At 37.4% G+C, this 21,249-nt stretch overlaps 1 protein-coding gene across 1 annotated transcript in view; it reads right to left on the reverse strand.

Annotated features, from left to right (window-relative positions):
* Positions 1-1,539: 1,539 nt before the first annotated feature.
* Positions 1,540-21,249, reverse strand: part of ZNF292 (zinc finger protein 292) — a 66,873-nt gene continuing 47,163 nt past the window's right edge. Inside the window, exons 5-8 of the mRNA XM_024201821.1 lie at positions 16,817-17,019; positions 15,769-15,905; positions 13,921-14,062; positions 1,540-9,651 (exon numbers count right to left, since the gene is read on the reverse strand). Coding sequence (XP_024057589.1) covers positions 2,437-9,651; positions 13,921-14,062; positions 15,769-15,905; positions 16,817-17,019 — 7,697 coding nt within the window. The 3' untranslated portion in view covers positions 1,540-2,436. The remainder of the gene's footprint in view (positions 9,652-13,920; positions 14,063-15,768; positions 15,906-16,816; positions 17,020-21,249) is intronic.

The following is a 21,249-nucleotide window of genomic DNA, read 5'->3' on the forward strand; positions in this document are numbered from 1 at the left end:
AGTCCACTTGCTCAAATCACTCTTTCATTATCTATTCACAGTTTCAGTAGGAGAGACTAAGGGAACTCCCTCATCAGAATACCCTATAGCTCAGTGGCTAGAGCACTCTCCTGAGATGTAGGAGACCCTTGTTCAGATCCTTTCTCCCCCACCCTCTGGTGGAGAAGGGAACTGAACTTGAGTCTCCTATATCTCAGGTGAGTGCTCTATCCACTGGGACAAAAGGTATAATGCAGGTAGAACCTCCTCTAGCCATTTTGTGTGGAAAGTGGAGCAAGGCAGGCACCTAACTCATTCTCACAAGAAACACCAGAGGTATCTAAGCTGCACGACACCAGGAAACAGGTTCCCATTCATGGATCGCTAAGCAGAAGATAATCACCAAAGTCTGGCCTGCAAGGAGGCAGCTCTCTGAGCATGAGACTAGGCTTAGCACACCCCCTTTGGGTCAGCATCTCCCACAACATCTAACATGCTGGCTTTTGTGGATCTCATTGTAAGGCAGCTAATTCTCCCCACTAATTGTATAGGGAACCTAGACCCCTAACTCAGGCTTTGTGGATTGCAGTGTTATTCCTGTGATTTTGTAGGCACTGTGTTGCTGAGCACTGCAGCACCTAAGTCCGTTTGTGGATCTGGTCCCTAGGTACTAACATATGAGAAACAAACTAATTAGAAACAAGTGATTGTGAACAGTATAGATTCACTGCTAAGTCTGAAATGCAATCATAAACAGCGTGTGTGTGTGTGTGTATATATATATATATATATATAGACTGTTAACATCAACATGTTTAGTTCTTATGTAATAAGGAAAGGTGCTAACATGGGTATGGAATTTTATAAAAAAAGTGAAGAATCCAAGGAAAATGATTTTTGGTACCAAACACTATAGCTGCTTGGTTCAGTGTAAATTAAGGATAATCTTATATATTGTTTTAAAACATTTTAAATTTTCTTGGATAATGAGAGCTCCCACTAATGTATTTACTGTTTTGGTTACTAAACAAAATAGATACTTGTCACTGCAGTTAGCAGCATAAAGAGAGGTCATAACTGGGATTTGTGAGATAAGTGGCACTGCTTCCAACGCTCATTCCAGTGTGGAAATACAGAGTAGGCAAAATCGTTGCCAAAAACAGTCAGCAAGAGGAAAGGTGAGTGCAGAGGGAACCTATGCCACCTGTAGAGTACAGATATTTTGTCTATGAGTTCACAATCTCTACCTTTCTTTTTAGAAAGTGCTCCACTTATTCAGTTTTAAATGTCATGGCATGAGAACTCATATTTATAGATAGATACCACTCTGGTATGGTCAAAATAAACACATTTAAAAAGCCATTATTTAAAAACAAAAAACCAAAACCCAAAAAACTCTCCCCCAGATCCCACTGTTTCCAAAGTAGCATTTTTTTTAAACCAAAAAAAAAAAAAAAAAAAAAAAAACAAACAACTAAACTATACATCAATTTAAGTTACAGAAACAAAAATAACCTTCATAAGATCACATGTATAAAACAAGAAATGAAATGTGATTTTATTTAAGGCAATACTGGGCTACTTCACAAATCACCACCTCAAATATATACACTGCTCCACACTACTAATTTTCTATCACATTCACAACAGGTTCTTCAATACCAAATGCTGTTTAAAATCTCCAATGTAGCAAACTACTTTTATTCACATTTCCATTGTATTATGGAATCATAATAGCTTTGTACCCAATTAAAAGCAATGAAAAATGTAGTTATAGGAAAACTATTTAAATTTATGACTTAACTACATATGAATACCATCCAAAGATACTGGATGTTAAAATTTACAAAAAATGAGAACTGTCAGTATGTGCTGAACATATGAAATGTGATCTTATCCAGCTTCTTTCCTGTAAATAAATGCTTTAAGCAAAATAAACTGGATATGGCAGACTTATCTAGATTTAGTTCAAAAAGTTCTTAATTTAAAATGATTAAAGGACAATTTTAAAAACTTGATCGCTTAGTTACAAATTAAAATTCCGAATATAAATGTGTCATTTAATAGTTTAGACTTACAGACTGCTGGTGGCAGCAAATGATTTACAATAATAAATATATACAAAAAATGTATCTACAAATAAAGAGTACTGTTATACATGAGAAGTGACCTGGTGAAAGATACCAATCACAGACAATTCACAAAGATTTAGTTAATGGAAAGGACAATTTGATAGAAAGTTGAAGTTCTGACCAACTATTTACAAAACTGAAGCAATGATTCTGTTCCTCAAGTCCCATAGGGATAAAAACAAATAAGAAATTTACATGACTAATGTCATGTTTCTGCTAGGTTAAATCACTTCAACAAAATAAAAAAGCTTCACAATTACTAGCATGCTTGATGGCTTCCTATTCAAAATAAAATGTATTACAGGTCATGTTTAAAACACAGTTATCAGTAATGTGATTCCCCTTCCTCATTACCCACAAGAATTTCTTTTGCAACTGTAGCTGCTGGATCATCCTCCCAATGTCCTTCAAGTTTTTTCAGACTGACAGTAGGTTTCATTTCCTGAAGTTGCTTCAACACAAGCTCAGTGCAGTCTTTAAGAGTCTTGTCTAAAACTATTTTTACTTTATCACTACACTGAAGTTGTGATGGGTTGGCAAACTGTACAAGGGTTTCCCTTTCAGAACAGGACCATGTAACATTACTACTTGCCAAGGAGGTCTTTTCATTGGATTTTTTTGAGTTTGAATGAGACCCTTTTTTGGTTCCACTGCTATGGTAGTCTCTCTCAGCATTTTTCTTTTGCTTCACAGCAGACTCTTCAAGGAACTTGAGGAATGATACTTCAAATCCCATAGGCTTAAATGAACTCCAATCGAAAGTCGTGGGTTGCTCTTCAGCGGTCTGAATAGCAACAGCAGTCTCTTCCTCCCTACGCATGCTACTTAATTCAACTGCCAGTACTTCTTCAGGTTTCTCAAGTCTTCTCTTTTTATTCTGAGAGAGGTTTTTTTCTTTATTTGCTCTCTTTAAATTATTCGATTTTTGCTTTTCTGAGTGGCAGGAGACAGTTTCCTGAAAGTTACTATTTACACTGGAAGAGGTTTTAGCTGGATTTTCAGCACACGTGCAATCCTCATTAATCAATTTAGTAATGAAGAGTTCTGTCAGTTCATCCACTTCATCTTTCTCGCCTTTTTCAATTTCACTCTGTGGTAATACAGAGGTACTCAAGTCATCATTGCTCTCTGGCAAACATGGATCAGACTCTTTCACATCACTTTTTTTATTAGCTTCCTCTTGTTCAGAGGATGCTTCCTTTACTTGTGAGACAGAGTGTTTTTTTGAGACAATAAGAAGATTTCTGTGTTGTGAAGTAAATGCCTTAGATAACTTATGACATTTATAATGTCTAATTATATTACTCTCACTTGTAACAACTGAGGAACATCCTTTTATCATACAAGGATACTGTGTTACAAATCTGCTTGTACATTCAGATAAGGCATCATTTATAGCCTTTATCGAATACACATGTTTTCCACGTTTCAGGGAATAAGCCTTGTTTTCTTGAATCTGCCCACTTTTTGTATTCTTGCTTTCCAAGTTAACGTTTTTCTTTCGTTTGGTCTTTATCGACAATCTGTTTCCTTCCTTTCCTGACCTATTGTGTTTCAGTCCTCTATGTTTAGACTTTATTGGCTTCTCTTGGTTTGCCTTGCTGGAAATATTTTCCTGACCTGGTGTTAATCGCCTGGGCCTTATTAAGTGATCTTTATGCCTATCGTTATGTTTATTAAAAATGTGTCTTAGAAGGTTTGATCTAGTTGCATACATACGATCACAGCCCTCACAATCACACTTGTATATGCCATCTTCTTCTACTTTGTTTGGCCTTATCTTAATTCCATGATCTGTTTCAAGATGTAGAATATAGTTAAAATAGGCTGTAAATGAAGATTTACACTGAGATTGATCACATGAAAATCTTCCAACATCTAGGGCTGATTTCATGCTTCCGATTTCCTCAGGAGTCATCTCATGAAGCTTCATATAATGCTGTATCAGACTAGTAATCTCCTGAAATATTCTCGAGCAGTCACTCACTTCACACCTGAATTCTTTCACAGTCTGTTTGGTTTCAACTTCATCACATTCTTCTTTACTTGGCTCACTTTCTTCTTCAACCTCCGCAGAGAAGGCAGGCAAATCTGATTTGTGAACAGCCTGGTAATGAAGAATCAGGTTTTGCTGTATTGTAAAAGCTGCAAAACAGCCTTGATGGACACATCGGTATGGTCTGTAAGGACTATATCTAGTAGGAAACTCAAGAGATTTGGTTACTGGTTTCCTGCGTTTTCTTTCTTCTTTCTCCTTCCGATGCCTCCTAATTTTGCGAACTTTTGGTTGTATCTGTATATTACTGAAAGACGCTGCATTATATTGCTCTGGAGGGACAGTAAGCACCTGTGGAGGTTTTTCCAGTTTTTCAGGATTTTTTTTTTCTGGGATTAGCTTTTCTGGGACTTTTACAGGTTGTATGACAGCCTCCTTCTTTACTTCAAGTCCTTTAACCAACCGAGGTTCGTTTTTACTTTTCATTATTAGAGTCTGCAGATTTTTTATTTCAACAGGCCTTTGGGTTATGTTTATAGCTTCATTATGAGATCGTCTTCCATAAGGTCTTTTTATTTTTAATTTTACCATTTCCTCCGTTGTGAAGTGATGCACCAGCTGACAGTGTGCTCGGAGATTCGAATTTCTTGTGAATGTTTTTGGACAGGTAGTTACAACACATTTAAATGGGGCATACTTCAATTGATGTTTCTTGATTTCCAGTATCATTTCTGCAGTGTATTGATGTACCTTGCCATAGTGTTTAAATAATGCATCCTTTGTCATAGCACTATAATCACAGCCTTGGTCCTGGCACACAAAAGGCTTGTGGACTTTGTCACTAAATTGAATATTACTTGTCTCTGAAGATGGCTGGGCCACGGATGTATTCTCAGTTGATACAACAGCAACAGCAGTAAGCGGTGCTAGTGTATCCGCTGGAGGACACGGAGATACACTATCAGACACCTGACTGGATGTATCATTTTCTAATCTCAGTTTCTGCAAACCCTCTAAAATTTCCAACACTTGAACATCATCCTTTTGAGAAGTTTCAGGTTGAGAAGAGTTACTCTTTGCAGTGATGACATCCCTAGTGTGTACTGCAAATTGGGTATGGTTGGGTAACTTAACATTCTGTGAACAGTTTGCTGGAGGCAGTTCTGTAGTATTTACTTGTGTATTCTTGGTTGACCCAATGACAGCATCCTGGATTTCATTTTTTACCTCAAGTATTTGGGAATTCATAGCAGTCTTAATTATTTCAAGGGTTTTCTCAAAGTTTTGAATAACATTGTCCTCTGAAATCTGTAAATCAGAATTTCCTTGAGCACAGGCATTCAGAGTCATCATTTGGGAGTCACCATTTTCAGTTTTTATTGTTAAAGGAGCTAATGCTGCATGAGACTCAAGATTAGTTTTGAAGTTTTCTTTGACACTGGGCACGAACAACTGATTGTCAACATTATTTAGTTTTTGTGTAAGATTTTCCACCAACACCTGAGACTCACAGTTTGCCAGTAAGTTTGATTGAAAATTATCTGTTGGTACTTGCACACTCCCTTCAATGCTTTTAGCTAGAAGTCCCATTGTTGTTAAATCATTTACTACTAATTTTTGTGAAGAGTTAGGTGCAAGCAATGGAGTAGCTGCTTTTTTCTTTCTCTTTGAAGCACTGCTCCCCTTCTTATTCAAGGTACTTGATCCTGAATTCTTGGGACTATTTATAACCGAAACTCGTGAACTATTACTTGCAAAATTCTGTGCTGCTGCAACAGAATTAGAAAATGAGCCAGAGCACAAGCCATTTTCAATAGTCTTTAGCATTAAATCATCTGTTGCAAAAACAGGCAAATTGTTGCAGTCATCCGATGAAGGAATTTTGTTGTTTAGGGCCCGGTTTTGGTTTGTTAGTAGGGTACTTGGGTTGCAGACTGTCTGCAAGAGAGGGGATACAGTTGGATTGGAGAGAACTGCTGCATTCATTTGAGTTGTACCAGTGACACAGCTAGTTGTAACTATATGTGGAAGCATTTCAGTGTTATCAAATGTACTTGGAATGCCTGCAGTTTCCAAGGCTTGTTTAATAATTTCATTTCCTTCCTCATTCCCACTCGGATTAAAGTTAGCCACACTAGCCCGTGGAAACATGGTCTGCAAAAAAGCAGCTGAACGATTTTCAGCTGCAAGCAACTGTAGGAATGATGGATCTTTAAAACATGCTTCTGGATTGAATGTAGACTCCTGGGGTTGCTGCAAGTTTCCTACATTTGAGGAAAGAATCATACTGGCAAGTAGAGAAGATTGTCCATTAGTCTGCAGGGCTTCTGGAGAAATTTCTGATCCCTCAATGGGTTTACAAACAGATCGTTTAGACAAGTGACCACCAAGTGATCTGGGATTAGTAAAAACTCTGAAACACCTACTGCAGATAAATTTGCCATCTCTAATTATTGCTGGCCATTTTGCTCGCTTGTTATGTTTTGGCTTCCTTTCTTTTCCATTTGGACCCCGTCCACGATCCTTTTTCACCTTTTCTGAAGCTGGAACTTGGGAGGTGGTTTCACTGAAGTTATTTTCACTATTTGCTCGAGAAGAAAAAATTGGTTCATCAACACTTTCCTCCTTTGGAAAAACAGAACTAGTGTTCCCTTCTAGCTGTGATGAAAAATGATTTGTATTGTTTTCCAGCTGCGAGAAGACTGAATTTGGAACATGGTCTGCTGGTGAAGGAAAGAGAGAAATGGAATTGCTTTCGGCAGGTAAAGGAAGAAAGGGATCTGAACCACTGTCAATATTCAAAGGCATAACTGTTTTTGCCAGATCTTCTAATTGTGAAGGTAAAGTCGCATTGGATAGATTTTCCATTTGGGAACATAAAACACTCTCAGGTTCACTTTTAATACAGACTGGATTTATGACACTTTCCACTGTTGGTATCACTGGATTAGATAAAGTTTCTAAGTGGGTTGGGAAAAGTGTATTTGAGACATGTTGCAACTGACTTGAGCAAGCAGCATTTACACTAGTTTTGTTTTGTGATGTAAAAGCAGCATTATTGGGGTTGTCTACTTGCGATGGCAAAAAATACATAATCTTTCCATCACTAGGCATATTTTGCAAATTGCTGGGTTTTCTGGTTTTCTTATTCTTACGTTGCATTTTAAAAGCAGCGTATTGATCAGGGTGTGCTGCCTTCATATGTTTGCCAATACTTTGTGAGGAGTTGTAGGTTCGAGTACACCCCTCAACTTGACAGTTAAATTTTTGAACTGGTGCTGCTGGTGGTACAGCTGGAACTAAAGAACTGCTTAGGCTGGACTGTGATGGAAGAAATATAATACTCTCTAATGTCTTCAGGGGCAAATTAAATGGATTAGTTGCACTCTTAATACTGTCTTGAAGTTCAAGTTTGGAAATGGGTAAGTTGTTTCGATAACCTGTCTGATTCTGCATGCTGAAGGGCATCATATTACTTACTTGTCTTTCTAGGCTTTTTGATGCAAGAGCTTCTGTTTTTGGTGTGTCTGAATTTACAGAAATGTTTTGAATATTCTGGGATTGACTGAAACAATCCTCCTCCTTTCTTTCCTGGAAAACTGGAAGACAAGAATCACTGCAAGAATCTTCTGCTGCTGAACACAACTGCCGGACTACAGATTTACTGGTATCTATTTTACTGCCTGCAGAAGCTAACTTTCCTCTTCTTACAAAGTTATCCCGGACCTTCTGGCTAAGAATAGGCATCCTGATGTTGCTGATTCTAATTGTTGCTTCTTTCTTTACCAGACCAGTGACAGATTGCTCCAAACCATCAACAGACAGGGAATCAGCTTGCCTCAGTGTGCTGGCTGATTTATTTGCTCTCTCTGTCCCAATTGATTCTACTTTGATTTGATCCCACACATTACTTTCTGCTTCAGTAAAGTTACTTGTGTTATTGTCTAGAGAAGAGATCAATTCCTTTTTTACAGTGACCCCTTCAGGGTTTTCATTAGCTTTTGAAGACTGAATGAGATCAGTTCGATTAGTTTGGCCTTCAATCTCTAACACTTTTTCAGGCTGCTTATTATGATCTTCACCGTGTTTTTCTAGTTCATTCTGAGAACGGTAAACTTTTCCACAGCCTGTGAATTTGCAGGTATAGGTATTATAGTGTTGTGCTTCATGATCATAGAGCAAATATGCTTCTGAAAACACTCTGCCACATTTAGGAAACATACACTTTGCTCTAAAGACTTGATGTTCTTTTCTATGAGTTAACAGCTCAGCATAACTGTTAAAACCTGCCTTACATTTCATCTGTATGCAGATGTAGGGCTTGCTGCCACAGTGCATTTGTAAGTGATCGTTGAGGTGAGTAACACTTACAAAATGTCGTCTACAGTACTGGCAAATCACTTTTTTGCTTTGCATTTCAAGAAAACGTTTTGCTTCTTCATTATCTTTATGCCCCTTTGCATGTGCAATCAAATTTTTGAAGTATTTAAAACCTTTTTTACAAAATGTTACCGGACAAGTGAATTCATTAACAGGCAATGGTTTTTGAACTGGTATTATCTCTGGTACATAAGGTTTATCTTTGTCATCATTTTCATCATCTGAACCATCGTTATCGTTGAACACTATGAAGTCTGCTGAATAAAGACTATTCTTTTTAATGGGTCGTTGTTCCTGCTTGGATATGGCATCAGCCTTCTGATTCTCACTGGTGGTTGCTATTTTAGGAGGTCTTCCCAATCTTCTCAGTGGTTTCATAGCAGCCAGTCTCTCTTTGCTGGACTTCTTAACATGTAGAGTTACATGAGGAACAAAGGTTTCTTTAGAATTAAAATTGTGTGCACATATAGGGCAACTGTAAATTCCATCTTTATAGTGTTTCTGTGCATGCCTAACTATTCTATGACCAAGGAATTCTTTGTCACATAACACGCAATACTGCATGTAGGCTTGCCAGTTCCTAAACCTAGCTGATATGAATCCCCTCTCTCTCAGTTTTTTAATTTCTCTCTTTTTCTGCTTTTCATCTCTTATGCCTTTAAGCAGGCTTGTAGCTTCATCAAAATTGCCAGCAAGACCATTCAGAGAAGTTTCTTTATTCTCCTCTTGGCAGTCTTCAACCTTCTCATATACTTCACTGTCATTCAACTCATCTATTGAAGATACAATGGATGCCTCCTCTCCCATCAATGCAAGACACTGACGTTTTAGAGTTTTCCAGTCCCAGAATTCTGGATCAAAAGGCCACTGAGTTTTCAACACAAGCAAGAGCTCGCAGCGTAATGAATTTGGTATTGGAAGATTCTCTTCATCATATTTCTGGTCAGGCTGATTATACAGCATTTCAACAGCATAGTATGCATCCACAGTGGGCTCAAGAAGAAATTCACTTAATTGACAAGCACGTTTAACCTCCAAATCTTCGGGCAACAAACAGGAGATAGTCTTGCAAATGGATATCTTGACATCTGTGTTTTCACTGGATTCCAAGCGCAGTGCTTTCACACACAGTTCAATGCAGGTTGCAAGTCCAGCAGCTTCAATCTGCAATGTACAAAGACAAATTTTAAAAAGTCAATTTACTTCAACTGTTTCTGCATTTGTTAATACAAGATAATTTTCATTGTTAAATCCTGAATTTCAAGAAATTGTAAAGGCAAATCATAATAAGGCGTTTATTATTCACATTTTAAGTTTAAAAATATGATAGTTTAGTAGCTCACACTGTAGAACTGTGCACCACAATGAAATAAAGCCCTGAGCATTATGCTTTGCTTGGGTTACTTGGTTTCCAGGCTGGTAAAGGAATCTGAAACACCAGCCTTTTTAAAATTCACACACAAATGAAAAATGCAGAAGCCTCCCCCATGTTGCCCTGTTAGGATTACTTATTTTAAGAGTGTGTTCAGTAGTTCAGTCTTTGTACTGATGAAGTACTGGGCCTTTCCCAAACAAAACCGACCAATTATGCCAAATTGTATGTTATAGTTTTGAGAGGGACTCTGTTGATATCAGATTCATTTAACTTAGGACCTTCAACTTAGGACTTGAATTCTGGTCACAGAAGCAGAAGGTAAGTGTGGTAATCAATAAGTCTTCTAACCTTCTTAGTTACACTAATTATAGCAGTACACACAGCACCCTGATTCTCATTTACACTAAGGCCACTTTACACCCCCAGGCAGAGACTTGGAGGGATAGCTCAGTGGTTTGAGCACTGGCCTGCTAAACCCAGGGTTGAGAGTTCAATCCTTGAGGGGGCCATTTAGGGAACTGGGGTTAAAAACAACAAAAACTGTCTGGGGATTTGTGCTGCTTTGAGCAAGGGGTTGGACTAGATTATCTCCTGAGGTCCCTTCCAACCCTGATATTCTATGATAAGTCTCATGACTAGAATATTGGTATAGAGAGGTATAGCTTATTCAAGGACAGACAGGGTAAAAAGGGAAGAGGTGCTGCATTATATAAATCAAGAATGTATACACTTGTTGGGAGATAAAGAATCAGGTGAGCGACAGACCAGTTGAAAGTCTCTGGGTAAAGATAAAATGGGTAAAAATTAAGACTGACATCCTGGTAGAGATCTACTATAAACTATCAAATTAGAAAGAGGAGGTGCATGAGGCATTTCTAGAACAAACAACACAAATATCCAAAGCACAAGACTGGGTAGTAATGGGGGATTTTAACTACCCGGATAACTGTTGGAAAAGTAATACAGCAAACACAACATTTCCAATAAGTTATTGCAATGTACTGGGGACAACCTTTTGTTTCAGAAAGTGGAGGATTTAACTGGAGGACAACCATTTTATACTTGATTCTGACCAACAGAGAAAAATTGGTTGTGAAGGTGGAAGGCAATTTGGGTGAAAGTGACTATCGTTCTAAGGAAAGGAAGGAGTGAGAGCACAATGGCAAAAATAAAATAGCAGACTTAAACTAAGAGAACTGGTATATAGGTCCCATGGGAAGAAAATCTAAGGGACAAAGGAGTTCAGGAGAGCTGGGTGTTTCTCAAGGAGATGATATTAAAGGCACAACTGCAAACTATCTTGATGCAAAGGAAAAACAGTATGAGGGCAATATGGCTCCATCAGGATCTCTTTAGTGACTGCTAAATCAAAAAGGAATCCTACAGAACATGGACAAATTGCTAAGGAGGAGTGCCAAAGAAAAGAACAAGCATGTAGGGACAAAACCAAAAAAATGAAGGACCAAAATGAGTTACACCTAGCAAGGGACATAAAAGGCAATAAGAAGAGGTTCTTTAAATATATTAGGAGGAAAAGAAAGACAAAAGAAAGTGTAGGTCTTCTACTTAGCAAGGAAGGAGAGCTAATAACTAACAACATCAAGAAGGCTTAGGTGTTTAATGCCTATTTTCTTCAATCGTCACTAAAAAGGTTAATGTTGACCAGATTCTCAACACAATTAATACTATCAACAAGGGAAAAGGAATGCAAGCCAGAAGTGGGAAAGAACAAGTTACAGAATATTTAGGTAAATTAGAGGTATTCAAGTCATAAAATTCATCCTAGAGAATTTAAGGAACTAGCTGAAGCAAACTGAACCATTAGCAATTATCTTTGAGAATTTATGCAACATGGAAGGGCATATGTAGTGGGGCCCCGCAGGTGTCAGTTTTGGGTCCGATACTATTCAATATTTACATTAATGACTTGGATAATGGAATGGAAATTTGTAGATGACATCAACCTGGGAAGGCGTGCTAGCACTTTGGAGGAAAGGATTAGAATTAAAAACAAAACTGACAAATTAAAGACAAGAAGAAATTCAATAGCCTGGGGCAAAGTACTTCACTTGAAGGAAAAATCCCGTGCACAACTACAAAATGGGGAATAACTGACTAGGTAGTTATACTGCTGAAAAGGATCTGGAGGTTATAATGGATCACAAATTGAATATGAGTCAACAATATGATGTAGTTGCAAAAAAAGGCTAATATCGTTCTAGGGTGTATCAACAGGAGTGTTATATGTAAGACACAAGAGGTAACTGTCCTGCTCAACTTGGCACTGGTGAGGCCTTAGCTGGAGTAATGTGTCCAGTTCTTGGCGCCAAACTTTAGTAAAGATGTGGACTAACTGGAGAGAGTCCAAAGGAGAGCAACAAAAATGACAAAAGGTCTAGAAAATCTGACTTATGAGGAAACGTTTAAAAAAAAAAATAAGGGTATGTTTAGTCATGAGAAAAGAAGACAGCCGATAACAGTCTTCAAATATGTTAAGGGCTGTTATAAAGAGGACAATAATCAATTGTTCTCCATATCCACTGAAGGTAGGACAAGTAGTAATAGGCTTAATTTGCAGCAAGGGAGATTTAGGTTAGCTATTAGAAAAACTTTCTAACCATCAGGCTAGTTAAGCTCTGGAATAGGTTTCCAAGAGACACTGTGGAATCCCCATCATTTGAGGTTTTTAAGAACAGTCTGGACAAACACTTTTCAGGGATGGTTTAGGTTTACTTACTCCTTCCTCAGCACAGGGGCTGGACTTGATGATTTCTCGAGGTCTCTTCCAGCTCTACATTTGTATAATTCTGTTACATTTATATTCACTTTAAAATCCCGCTACACTGCCGAAGAGTGTAAATGAGAAGTAAGGTGATCGTATTTATGAATAAACAGTCCTATTCCTAGGTCTTAAATTTCTACTATCAGGGAGAATGATTCACAGCTCATTCAGTGAAGACTTCTGGTTTTTAGGAAAAATATTAGGCATATAATGCACATGGCTCAAGGTCTGGACCACAACTCTTCATGCAACCAGTTATTTCTACCCAATCCAAATTTAAAAAGTAAAGTAACCTTGAATGAAGGAAGGAGTAGGAGGACAAGTGAGTATAATCCCACAGGATATACTAACTGAAAACAACTTGTTTTTCCTCTTAAAACAATTATCTATGGATCCAAAGCCTATAGAACAAACAACTCAAGGGAGGACAAGACTTAAAGTGATTAACATTAAATAATACAAGCAAGACGTAACGGAGACTTGAAACAATGGGTGACCCTACATACAAGATTAACTGAGATACACGGATTGAGTTTAGGATACAGAATCAGTTCTAAATCCATAAAAAGCAAAATACTTCAGAGTTAAGTCGTAACTTAACCCCTCAAAGCAAAATCATACCCTTAATGGTGAATCATAAAGCAACAACCAAGTTGTTTTTTGCCTTTTACAATTTGTTTAAAATGTTAAGAGACGGTCTCAAATTTTCCCCCTCAAATCTTTTTCTTTCCCATTTTATTTTCATTAATATTTGAAGTATAAAGAGTATCAGGTCCTTACATTCCTCTCTTCACTAAAGTAACTTGTCAAGCTATTTGGAGCGTAGGACTCATGTTACAGGAGACTGTATCCTCAGCTATAGCTCTCCAGTCTCCCAGCTGCTGAGCTGCAACATCTATTCCCCCTCATGTGTACAATGAAAAGTTGTAATAAATTAAATCAGTTTAGTTACTGCAACCCTTTGTGTCGACATTCTTAAGTCAATTTAAGGGTGTCTTACATTGATTCATCTTAAGTGAATTCCTTACCAACTTAAACCAAATGGCTATGAAAGACTCAAACCGATTTAAGAAAGTCTATCAAAAGGGGGATGCAGTGATGTAATTACATCAGTTTATAAACCGATTTACTTAAATTGGTACAACTTGCATAAGTAGGTAAGGCTTAGGGCTCGAAGGTTTAATGTACTTGCTAGCTGATATCCAGAAAATTTTCAATCCTGATCTGACGTTCCATTCAAAATGCCATGAAAATACACCTTCTAGAGTATCCTTACCTCTGAATTAATTACTTTAATCAGGAAGAATATATGATAAACCGTCTTAGTTAACACCGAAAGTTGACGACACCTCTCTAGATACACTTGTACAGAAGGCTCTACCCTTTGCTGCAGTTTGCTCCAGAAGAGAGTCAATTCCCTGGAAACAGAGAGTTTTAAAAGACAGAATAAATGGCAGCACAAACACAACTACTATATTTGATCAATTTGCGTTCTTTTAAAAAAAATATGAAGGATGAAAACAGGATTTATGCTGCCTCTCTAAAAAACCTAACAATTCATACTTTCTTTTATAGAAGATCATGGTTCACCTGTTCTGGGGTTTATTAATAGGAGTATCAGATGTAAGACACAGGAGGTAATTGTTCTGCTCTACTTGACACCGGTGAGGCCTCAGCAGGAATACTGTGTCCAATTTTGGGTGCCACATTTTAAGAAAGATGTTGACAAAATGGAGAGAGTCCAGAGGAGAACAACCAACGTGATAAAAAGTTTAGAAAACCTGAACTATGAAGAAACCCTGTTTTTTTAACCTATGTTTAGTCTTGAGAAAAGATGACTAAGAGGGAAGCTGGTTAAGTCTTCAAATATGTTAAAGGCTGTTATAAAGAAACGGGTGATCAATTGTTCTCCATGTCCATTGAACGTCGGACAAGAAATAATGGGCCTAATCTGCAGCAAGGGAGGTTTTGGTTAGATATTAGGAAAAACTTTCTAACTATAACGGTAGTTAAGTAGCGGAACAGGTTGCCAAAGGAGGTTTTTAAGAACAAGTTAGACGAATACCTGTCAGGGATGGTTTAGGTATACCTAATCCTGCCTCAGCATGGGTGGATGGACTACGTGACCTCTTGCGGTCCCTTCCAGCCCTACATATTTATGATTCTATGTTAATACATAGACTTTATGTACACATTATTTCTTTATTATATTTAATTACTCTGAAAGCTAGCATTATAAAGTTAGATTGTTACGCTTATGCTTTATTCAAGTAAAAATATGGAGGCCAGACTGCTGCTTCATAACAAAATAAATTAGAAAACAACAAATCTGAAGGTGTAAATGACAAGAGTGTTTTAGATAACCAATGGAATGATACACAAAGATTGGTCCCAAGTCTACAGCAGGATCCATTACTGCACAGCCCTGCGCTCTTCCATGTTCCATTATTTTCAAATTATACTTCACATAGATACAGGAGTCAGCATTAGCAAATCCCGGAGCAGGACTGGGACCAAACCAGCAAATTACCAATTTTACCAGACTGAAGTTAAAGTTCCAGTGGGTCAGCTGCCTCCCAACAAGATCTGCCAGTTTCCCTGGATGCCCAGTGAAAGCTTGTTTTAACTACCAAATGCTGCTAAACTAGCATGTGGCTTCAATGCGACTGTGGAGAGATCTTGCTGGAAGATTTCACATGAAAACCTGCTCATTTTTGAATACAGGCAAAAAGAAGTAGGTGACTTATGTGAAAAGTGCTCTTCCAGACAACAGAATTGTTGTCTAAAATTGAGAGAGTTTTCATTACAGTGCTGACCACCTGCCTAACAGATGTAAAATTATTTGTTTCCACAATGTAATACAGTTAATTTATTGTCAAGTGAAGTGACTCAGCACTCACGTCATCTGCTGATGCCTGATCCACAATATGGCCTTTGAAACAAAGAATTGTAAGGTAATGATGTTAATTATTATGGGTTATTACAAAAGCATTAGTTTTATATTAAACTTTTTCTTTTATTTTTTCAAAAAAAGTTGACAGGCTCTACTCCTTCCAATAGATTTTAAAGTGTTAAATGATCCAGTTGTACTCTTAGAAACAAACAAAAAGAGATTCTAACTTACCAGGCACAGTACATCTCTCCTTGCTGTAGTTGACGAGATAAAAACGCTGCACATAAAATTAGAGCACTTTTTTCATCTCCATCAGACTCTAGGTTACAGATCATTTCTAGGGCATCTTTGCAATCTACTGCTGCGATCTGGAGAGGAAAAATACAAGATCACTGAAGACTGACTAGATGGTTTTGTTTTCAATCATGTGGTAATACGGTGCTCTGTGGAAAAGCAGGAATAAGGAATTTAATGAACATTTTCAAACATCTTATTTTTCAATTGATTACTTAAAGCAATTCAAGAGCTTCTGGACAGAACAAGTATGTCAAAATACTGGATCTGCCTAAAGTAAAAGGAAAGTTGTACACCAGTAAAATGGATAGAAGCATGTAACTGAAAGATATTGTAAGACTTAATGCTTGTGTGTCTATAGTACCATTCATCCAAAAGAACCATTACCTAAATTGGCCAGCAGGATGGAAAATACAAGTTTAAAAGTTAAGTAACTGCACGTATTCTAATTAATAAATAAAGTACATATTCCTGTCACACATTACAAAAATGAACATGGCCTCTTTATCATCATAATTTATAAATGATAAACAGAGGGGCCTAACTGAGATCGAAGCAGTATACAGAAACATTGTAAGAAACAGTCTCATCTCTGAAGAGCTTACAATTAAAACAGACTAGAAGAAAAAGGATAGAAGAAAGCGAGTACTATTTCCCTCATTTTACAGATGGGAACTGAAGCACAGAGAGTTCAAGTATCTTGTGCATTCACACAGGAAAGCTGTGGCAGAGCCCAGAACTGAATCTGTATGCTAGCCGTAAGACCATATTTCTTTTGTTTTTTTTAAATAAAACGATTTCCATTTACAGTTTTACAGAGAGCCTTAAAATGAGCAATTTGGGAGGAGGGGAGGAGTTGCATACGACATTTTATATACTGTTTTTAAGCAAGGGATTTCTTTTCTATAGGAAAGCCATCATCATCATCATAAATACTGCAGTTCCTATAGAAAAAAATCACAAACTAAAAGTAATGTTTACTCACCTCCTCCATTAGCTTTTCATTTGGTGATCCTGAACAAAGACAGACCAGGTAGGTTTGCTTAAAACTGCCTTTGGTGTCGATTTCTGGGTGGTCAGAGCATAACTTTGCCAGGGAAGTTGCTTGAGTCAACTGCTTTGCTTTCATTAAATGCTTTATTCGCATATCCAGCAAAATGGGGCCTTCAAACACTAAAAATTCATTCACTTAAAAGAAAAACAAGACAAAACGTTACATATAAATATTTCATGAAGTGTTATGCAGTTAACAGATGGAATTTAATCATATTCATATGTAACATTTAAACAGAGTAAAAGGGCACAAAAGATAGGGAGCACCAGAAAAAATGTTTTTTCTAATACCTTGCTTTTTGTACTGTTCATTTAACCTGTCACTGGTCGCACTACATTTCAGGCAGGAAATCTAAAATGTTCTCAGAGGTTAAAGAATTTCTCAAAATTAATAAACTGAAATGTGTTTGGAACTAAAAGCTTGTATTTTCTATTAGCATTTCTGCCACCAATAACATGCTTAGTCATCTTGCTAAAATGCCCTCTAATGACTTGTTCAAGGAAATGAAAATGTTGGTTGAGCGTTCATAGTTTAGGATGAATCTAGATTTCCTATTTTCTACCCATATCTAATTTTTAATCATTCCACTTTATTTCCAAAATGGGATGTGTATTTTAAAGTATGAAGTTGACAATTAGGAAAGTGTAGCATTAATCATATGCATATGCTCCTTAAATAAACAAAATTATATTTTCCCCAGTCTTGTAATTTTTTGGTGCAAATGTTCTTGGCAACAGTATGTTTTCACAAAACCACATTTCAGAGATGCAGTTCTTTAAGCATTCAGTTTTAGTTTACAGGCAAACTCTAGCAAGTTATTTAAGAATAGGAAGGGTTCAAGCTTGACAAGCCAGTTTCACAGGAATGGTCTTGACAGCCACCTATTGTTCTAAAATTCTGGAACATTATCAAAGTATTCTGGTATTACAGAGAAAGAGAGGGAAATGGGAAGGTGGGTGGAAGGTGTGAGTAGAAGAGAAAAGGAGCAGAGAAGAGATGGAGTGTGAATGGGTTATAGGGGATGTAAAAGTGGGGGATGTACTTTTTCATCTGCAAATTTTACTACCTACTTACTCACCCTAGTTTCTAGATCATTAATAAATATAATAAACAACACATGACCTAGTATGGAACCTTGGGGCATCGCACTGTTAACCTTTTGTCACAATGAATACTGATCATTTAATCCTACTCTTTGCTTTGTCTCCCCTAGCCAGTTTCTGGTCCATTGCAATAATTTGCCTCCCACACTATGGTCACTTGACTTCTTTAGTAGCCTCTTGTGTGGGACCTTGTCAAGGCCTTTTGGAAGTCTAAATTATGTCAACCAATTTTCCTTTACTCACTATTTTCCTTTGCAGAAACCTTGCTGGTTAGACCCTCCCAAATCATGATCTTCCATATGTTTTGTTATTCTCTTTTTAATTACAATTTCAACCAGTTTGCCAGGTATTGATCCATGGCCCCGGCTCCTAGGCACTACAGTAATACAAATAAATAAATAAAATAAATAAAGTCTTACTGGTCTATAATTCCCTGGATCTCCTCCAAGAGCCTTCATTAAATATAGGTACAATATTCGCTACCCTTCAATTCACAGTCTACAACACAAAGTGCATCCACATATGGGAGTTGTATCAATTTCACTAAATTAGTTTCTAAACCAATTTAGTTAAATAGATACAATTTTCTCATTTAAGGGTGAAGCCAATCTTACTTTATGTAGAATCAAAACAAAGTGCATTGAATTATGTCTTGTAGATGATAACCTAGAATTGAATATATATTATACATTCAAAGATTTGTTAAATCTTATAATGGGACATTTCCTTTTTAAAACAAAAGAAATGCTCCTTCAGTGTCCATTTTTCAAGTATCTTATCAAAGACATTCATGTTCTTCCCAACCCACAAATGACCCAGTGACTAATTACATTTGTTCGTTTTTATCCTTGCTTTTTCACCCACAGGTCCCAATAATTCTTTAAACTGCCATGTTTACTGTTTCAGCTAGTCTGCCTTGCATAAACATTGGAACATGTTCTGTTCTCTCTGAAATATGATATAAGATGACCTCGGACTTAAAACTACACTTCTAACTCATGAGTCTTCCCTCTAATCCATATGATATTAAAATTACTATATTTAATATTTTAATGCCAAGTTTTTGGCCTTGCTCTTCCACTTACAGGCCCCAATAATCCTTTAAACTGCCGTGTTTACTGTTTCAGCTAGTCTGCCAGGCATAAATATTGGACTATTTTCTGTTATCTCTGAAATAAGATATAAGAAGGTCTCAGATTTAAGACTACAGTTCTAACTCATGTGATACCTACACCCTCCTCAAGTGATATTGATATTACTACAGTTAAAATTTTAATGTTAAGCTTTATTTTGCACTTCCAAATACAGTAATTTCATTTCAATTTTGCTTATTCTGTGATCAGGATCTGAACCTGTATTAAATTAGTATATTCCAAGACAAAACTCAGTAAAGACGGAGTTAAAGGTGAGAATACAAGTCAGTAATTTATGGGGGGGGAAGGGGGAAATCTTAAAAGAGTACAGTAGTTATCAAAAAAACCAAACATCACAGACCTATTAAATTCAGAGGTTAAAATAAAAAAAATATATGAATGCACGGAAGTTATTAGCTAAGGTACCATAACAACCTTAACTCTGCCCCAGGACCAATGCCTCAAGAAAAGCTAGAAAAATCTTGAATGCACAATTTCAACGCAAACAGGTTCATCTCTTGGTCCACAAAAACTAGCATGCCTTAGCAGAATGAGCAATAGCTTACCAATATCTTGATTTATTGAAAAATATTAAGTATATTTACTCTCCACTGTTCATTAAGGTTTATGAACTACCAAAGCCTGAAGAAGATCTGACCCAGACCTGAAGAAGAGCTCTGAGTAAGCCTGAAAGCTTGTCTCTCTTACTAACAGAAGTTGCTCCAATAAAAGATATTAACCTCACCAACCTTGTCTCTCTAATATCCTGGGACCAACATGGCTACAACACCACTGCACACAAAATCTAGCATACAAAGTCCAGATCATGACATTATAACATTTACATGGGGGGTAAGGGGAAGTGAGCAGAAGCCATGGGCCTAATGTGGACTATACCAAGGTCACTGGGACTGAGGGACCAGCGAATTCTATGGGATACTGGGAGCCAGGGAACCTATGGAACCTTACAGAATTTAGGAGTTTTCCATAGTCCCTTATTCAGCAGGCTTCAAGAGTCAGCTTCCCATTGTTCCCTCCTGCTGATCAGATCACTGGCCCTAATGCAGACGGTAGTAAGTCAGCAAGAGCCAAAGTGAACTTTTACTAGGGTCCACAGCAGCACCTGTGGATTTAAAAAAATGCCACAAGGCAAATCTTGGATTAGTAACAGAAATCAAGGTATGAAACCTATGAGAGCAAATGAAGCTGGAGAGTATGAGTCAGGTGACTTGGAGAAGGCATCTGGGAAGTCAAAAAGGCTGCAGAATTTAACAATGGCCAGGATGAAGGCTGTGGGCTTGAGAATTTTGTAGGCACTCATGCCAGGGTGAGGAAGCAGATTGCCGATGGGCTATCGGAGCTTCTGTTGTAGCCCAGCTAACTATGCTGCGTTCTGATGAAGCACTGGGCTGTCACCTCCCCACTGTTCATTTGTAAAATATGGTAGAAGACTGTAAATACCAAAGCACTGTAGTGTCCTTTAAATAAGGTAATTCTGTAGTGTTGCTTACAGAAGTAATGGATTCAATTCTCATTTTTCCTTGATCCCCATAACTTCTTCCTGACCTCAAAGTTGTGCCAGTGCTATGGAGAAAAACGTTGCCACATATAACCCCCCGTGCCACGTATAAGAGACAGTTCCTCTAGCGATAGCTTCTCCTGAAGCCAAGAGCAGACATATGCGGGGAGTGAACACTGCACTGACACAGATCCCTTTTGGGTGAAAAAAGAGCAACCTAGAAGCAAGTACGCAGATCTTGCTACTGGTAGCTGAGGGAATGACGGAGCGAAGTGACTAATTCATAATCATAAGTAATTTATTTTGCTAATTTAGCTTTTTACTGCTTGCTGAGTACACGCAAGCTAATAGAAGGTCTGTTATTAAACTACTGAATCAATATTTTTGCACTCAACTCTGTGGACTGATCATAAGCAGTTTCTTCATTTAGTTCATATCCAGTATTTGAACTGTTTTGATTAGTCAGGTAAGTTGTACGTGGGCATTTCTGTTTCCTGACTAGATGAACATAGGAAATACATCCAGATAAAACACAAACGTCTATTTCCTTATATATCTGCATATGTGACTTTGAAATTTGATTTCTGGAAATATTTGGCAAGATTTGAT

The sequence above is a fragment of the Terrapene carolina genome, unplaced genomic scaffold (genome assembly GCF_002925995.2).
Source record: "Terrapene carolina triunguis isolate 2854851 unplaced genomic scaffold, T_m_triunguis-2.0 Scaffold42, whole genome shotgun sequence".
In the NCBI taxonomy this organism is placed as follows: Eukaryota; Metazoa; Chordata; order Testudines; family Emydidae; genus Terrapene; species Terrapene triunguis.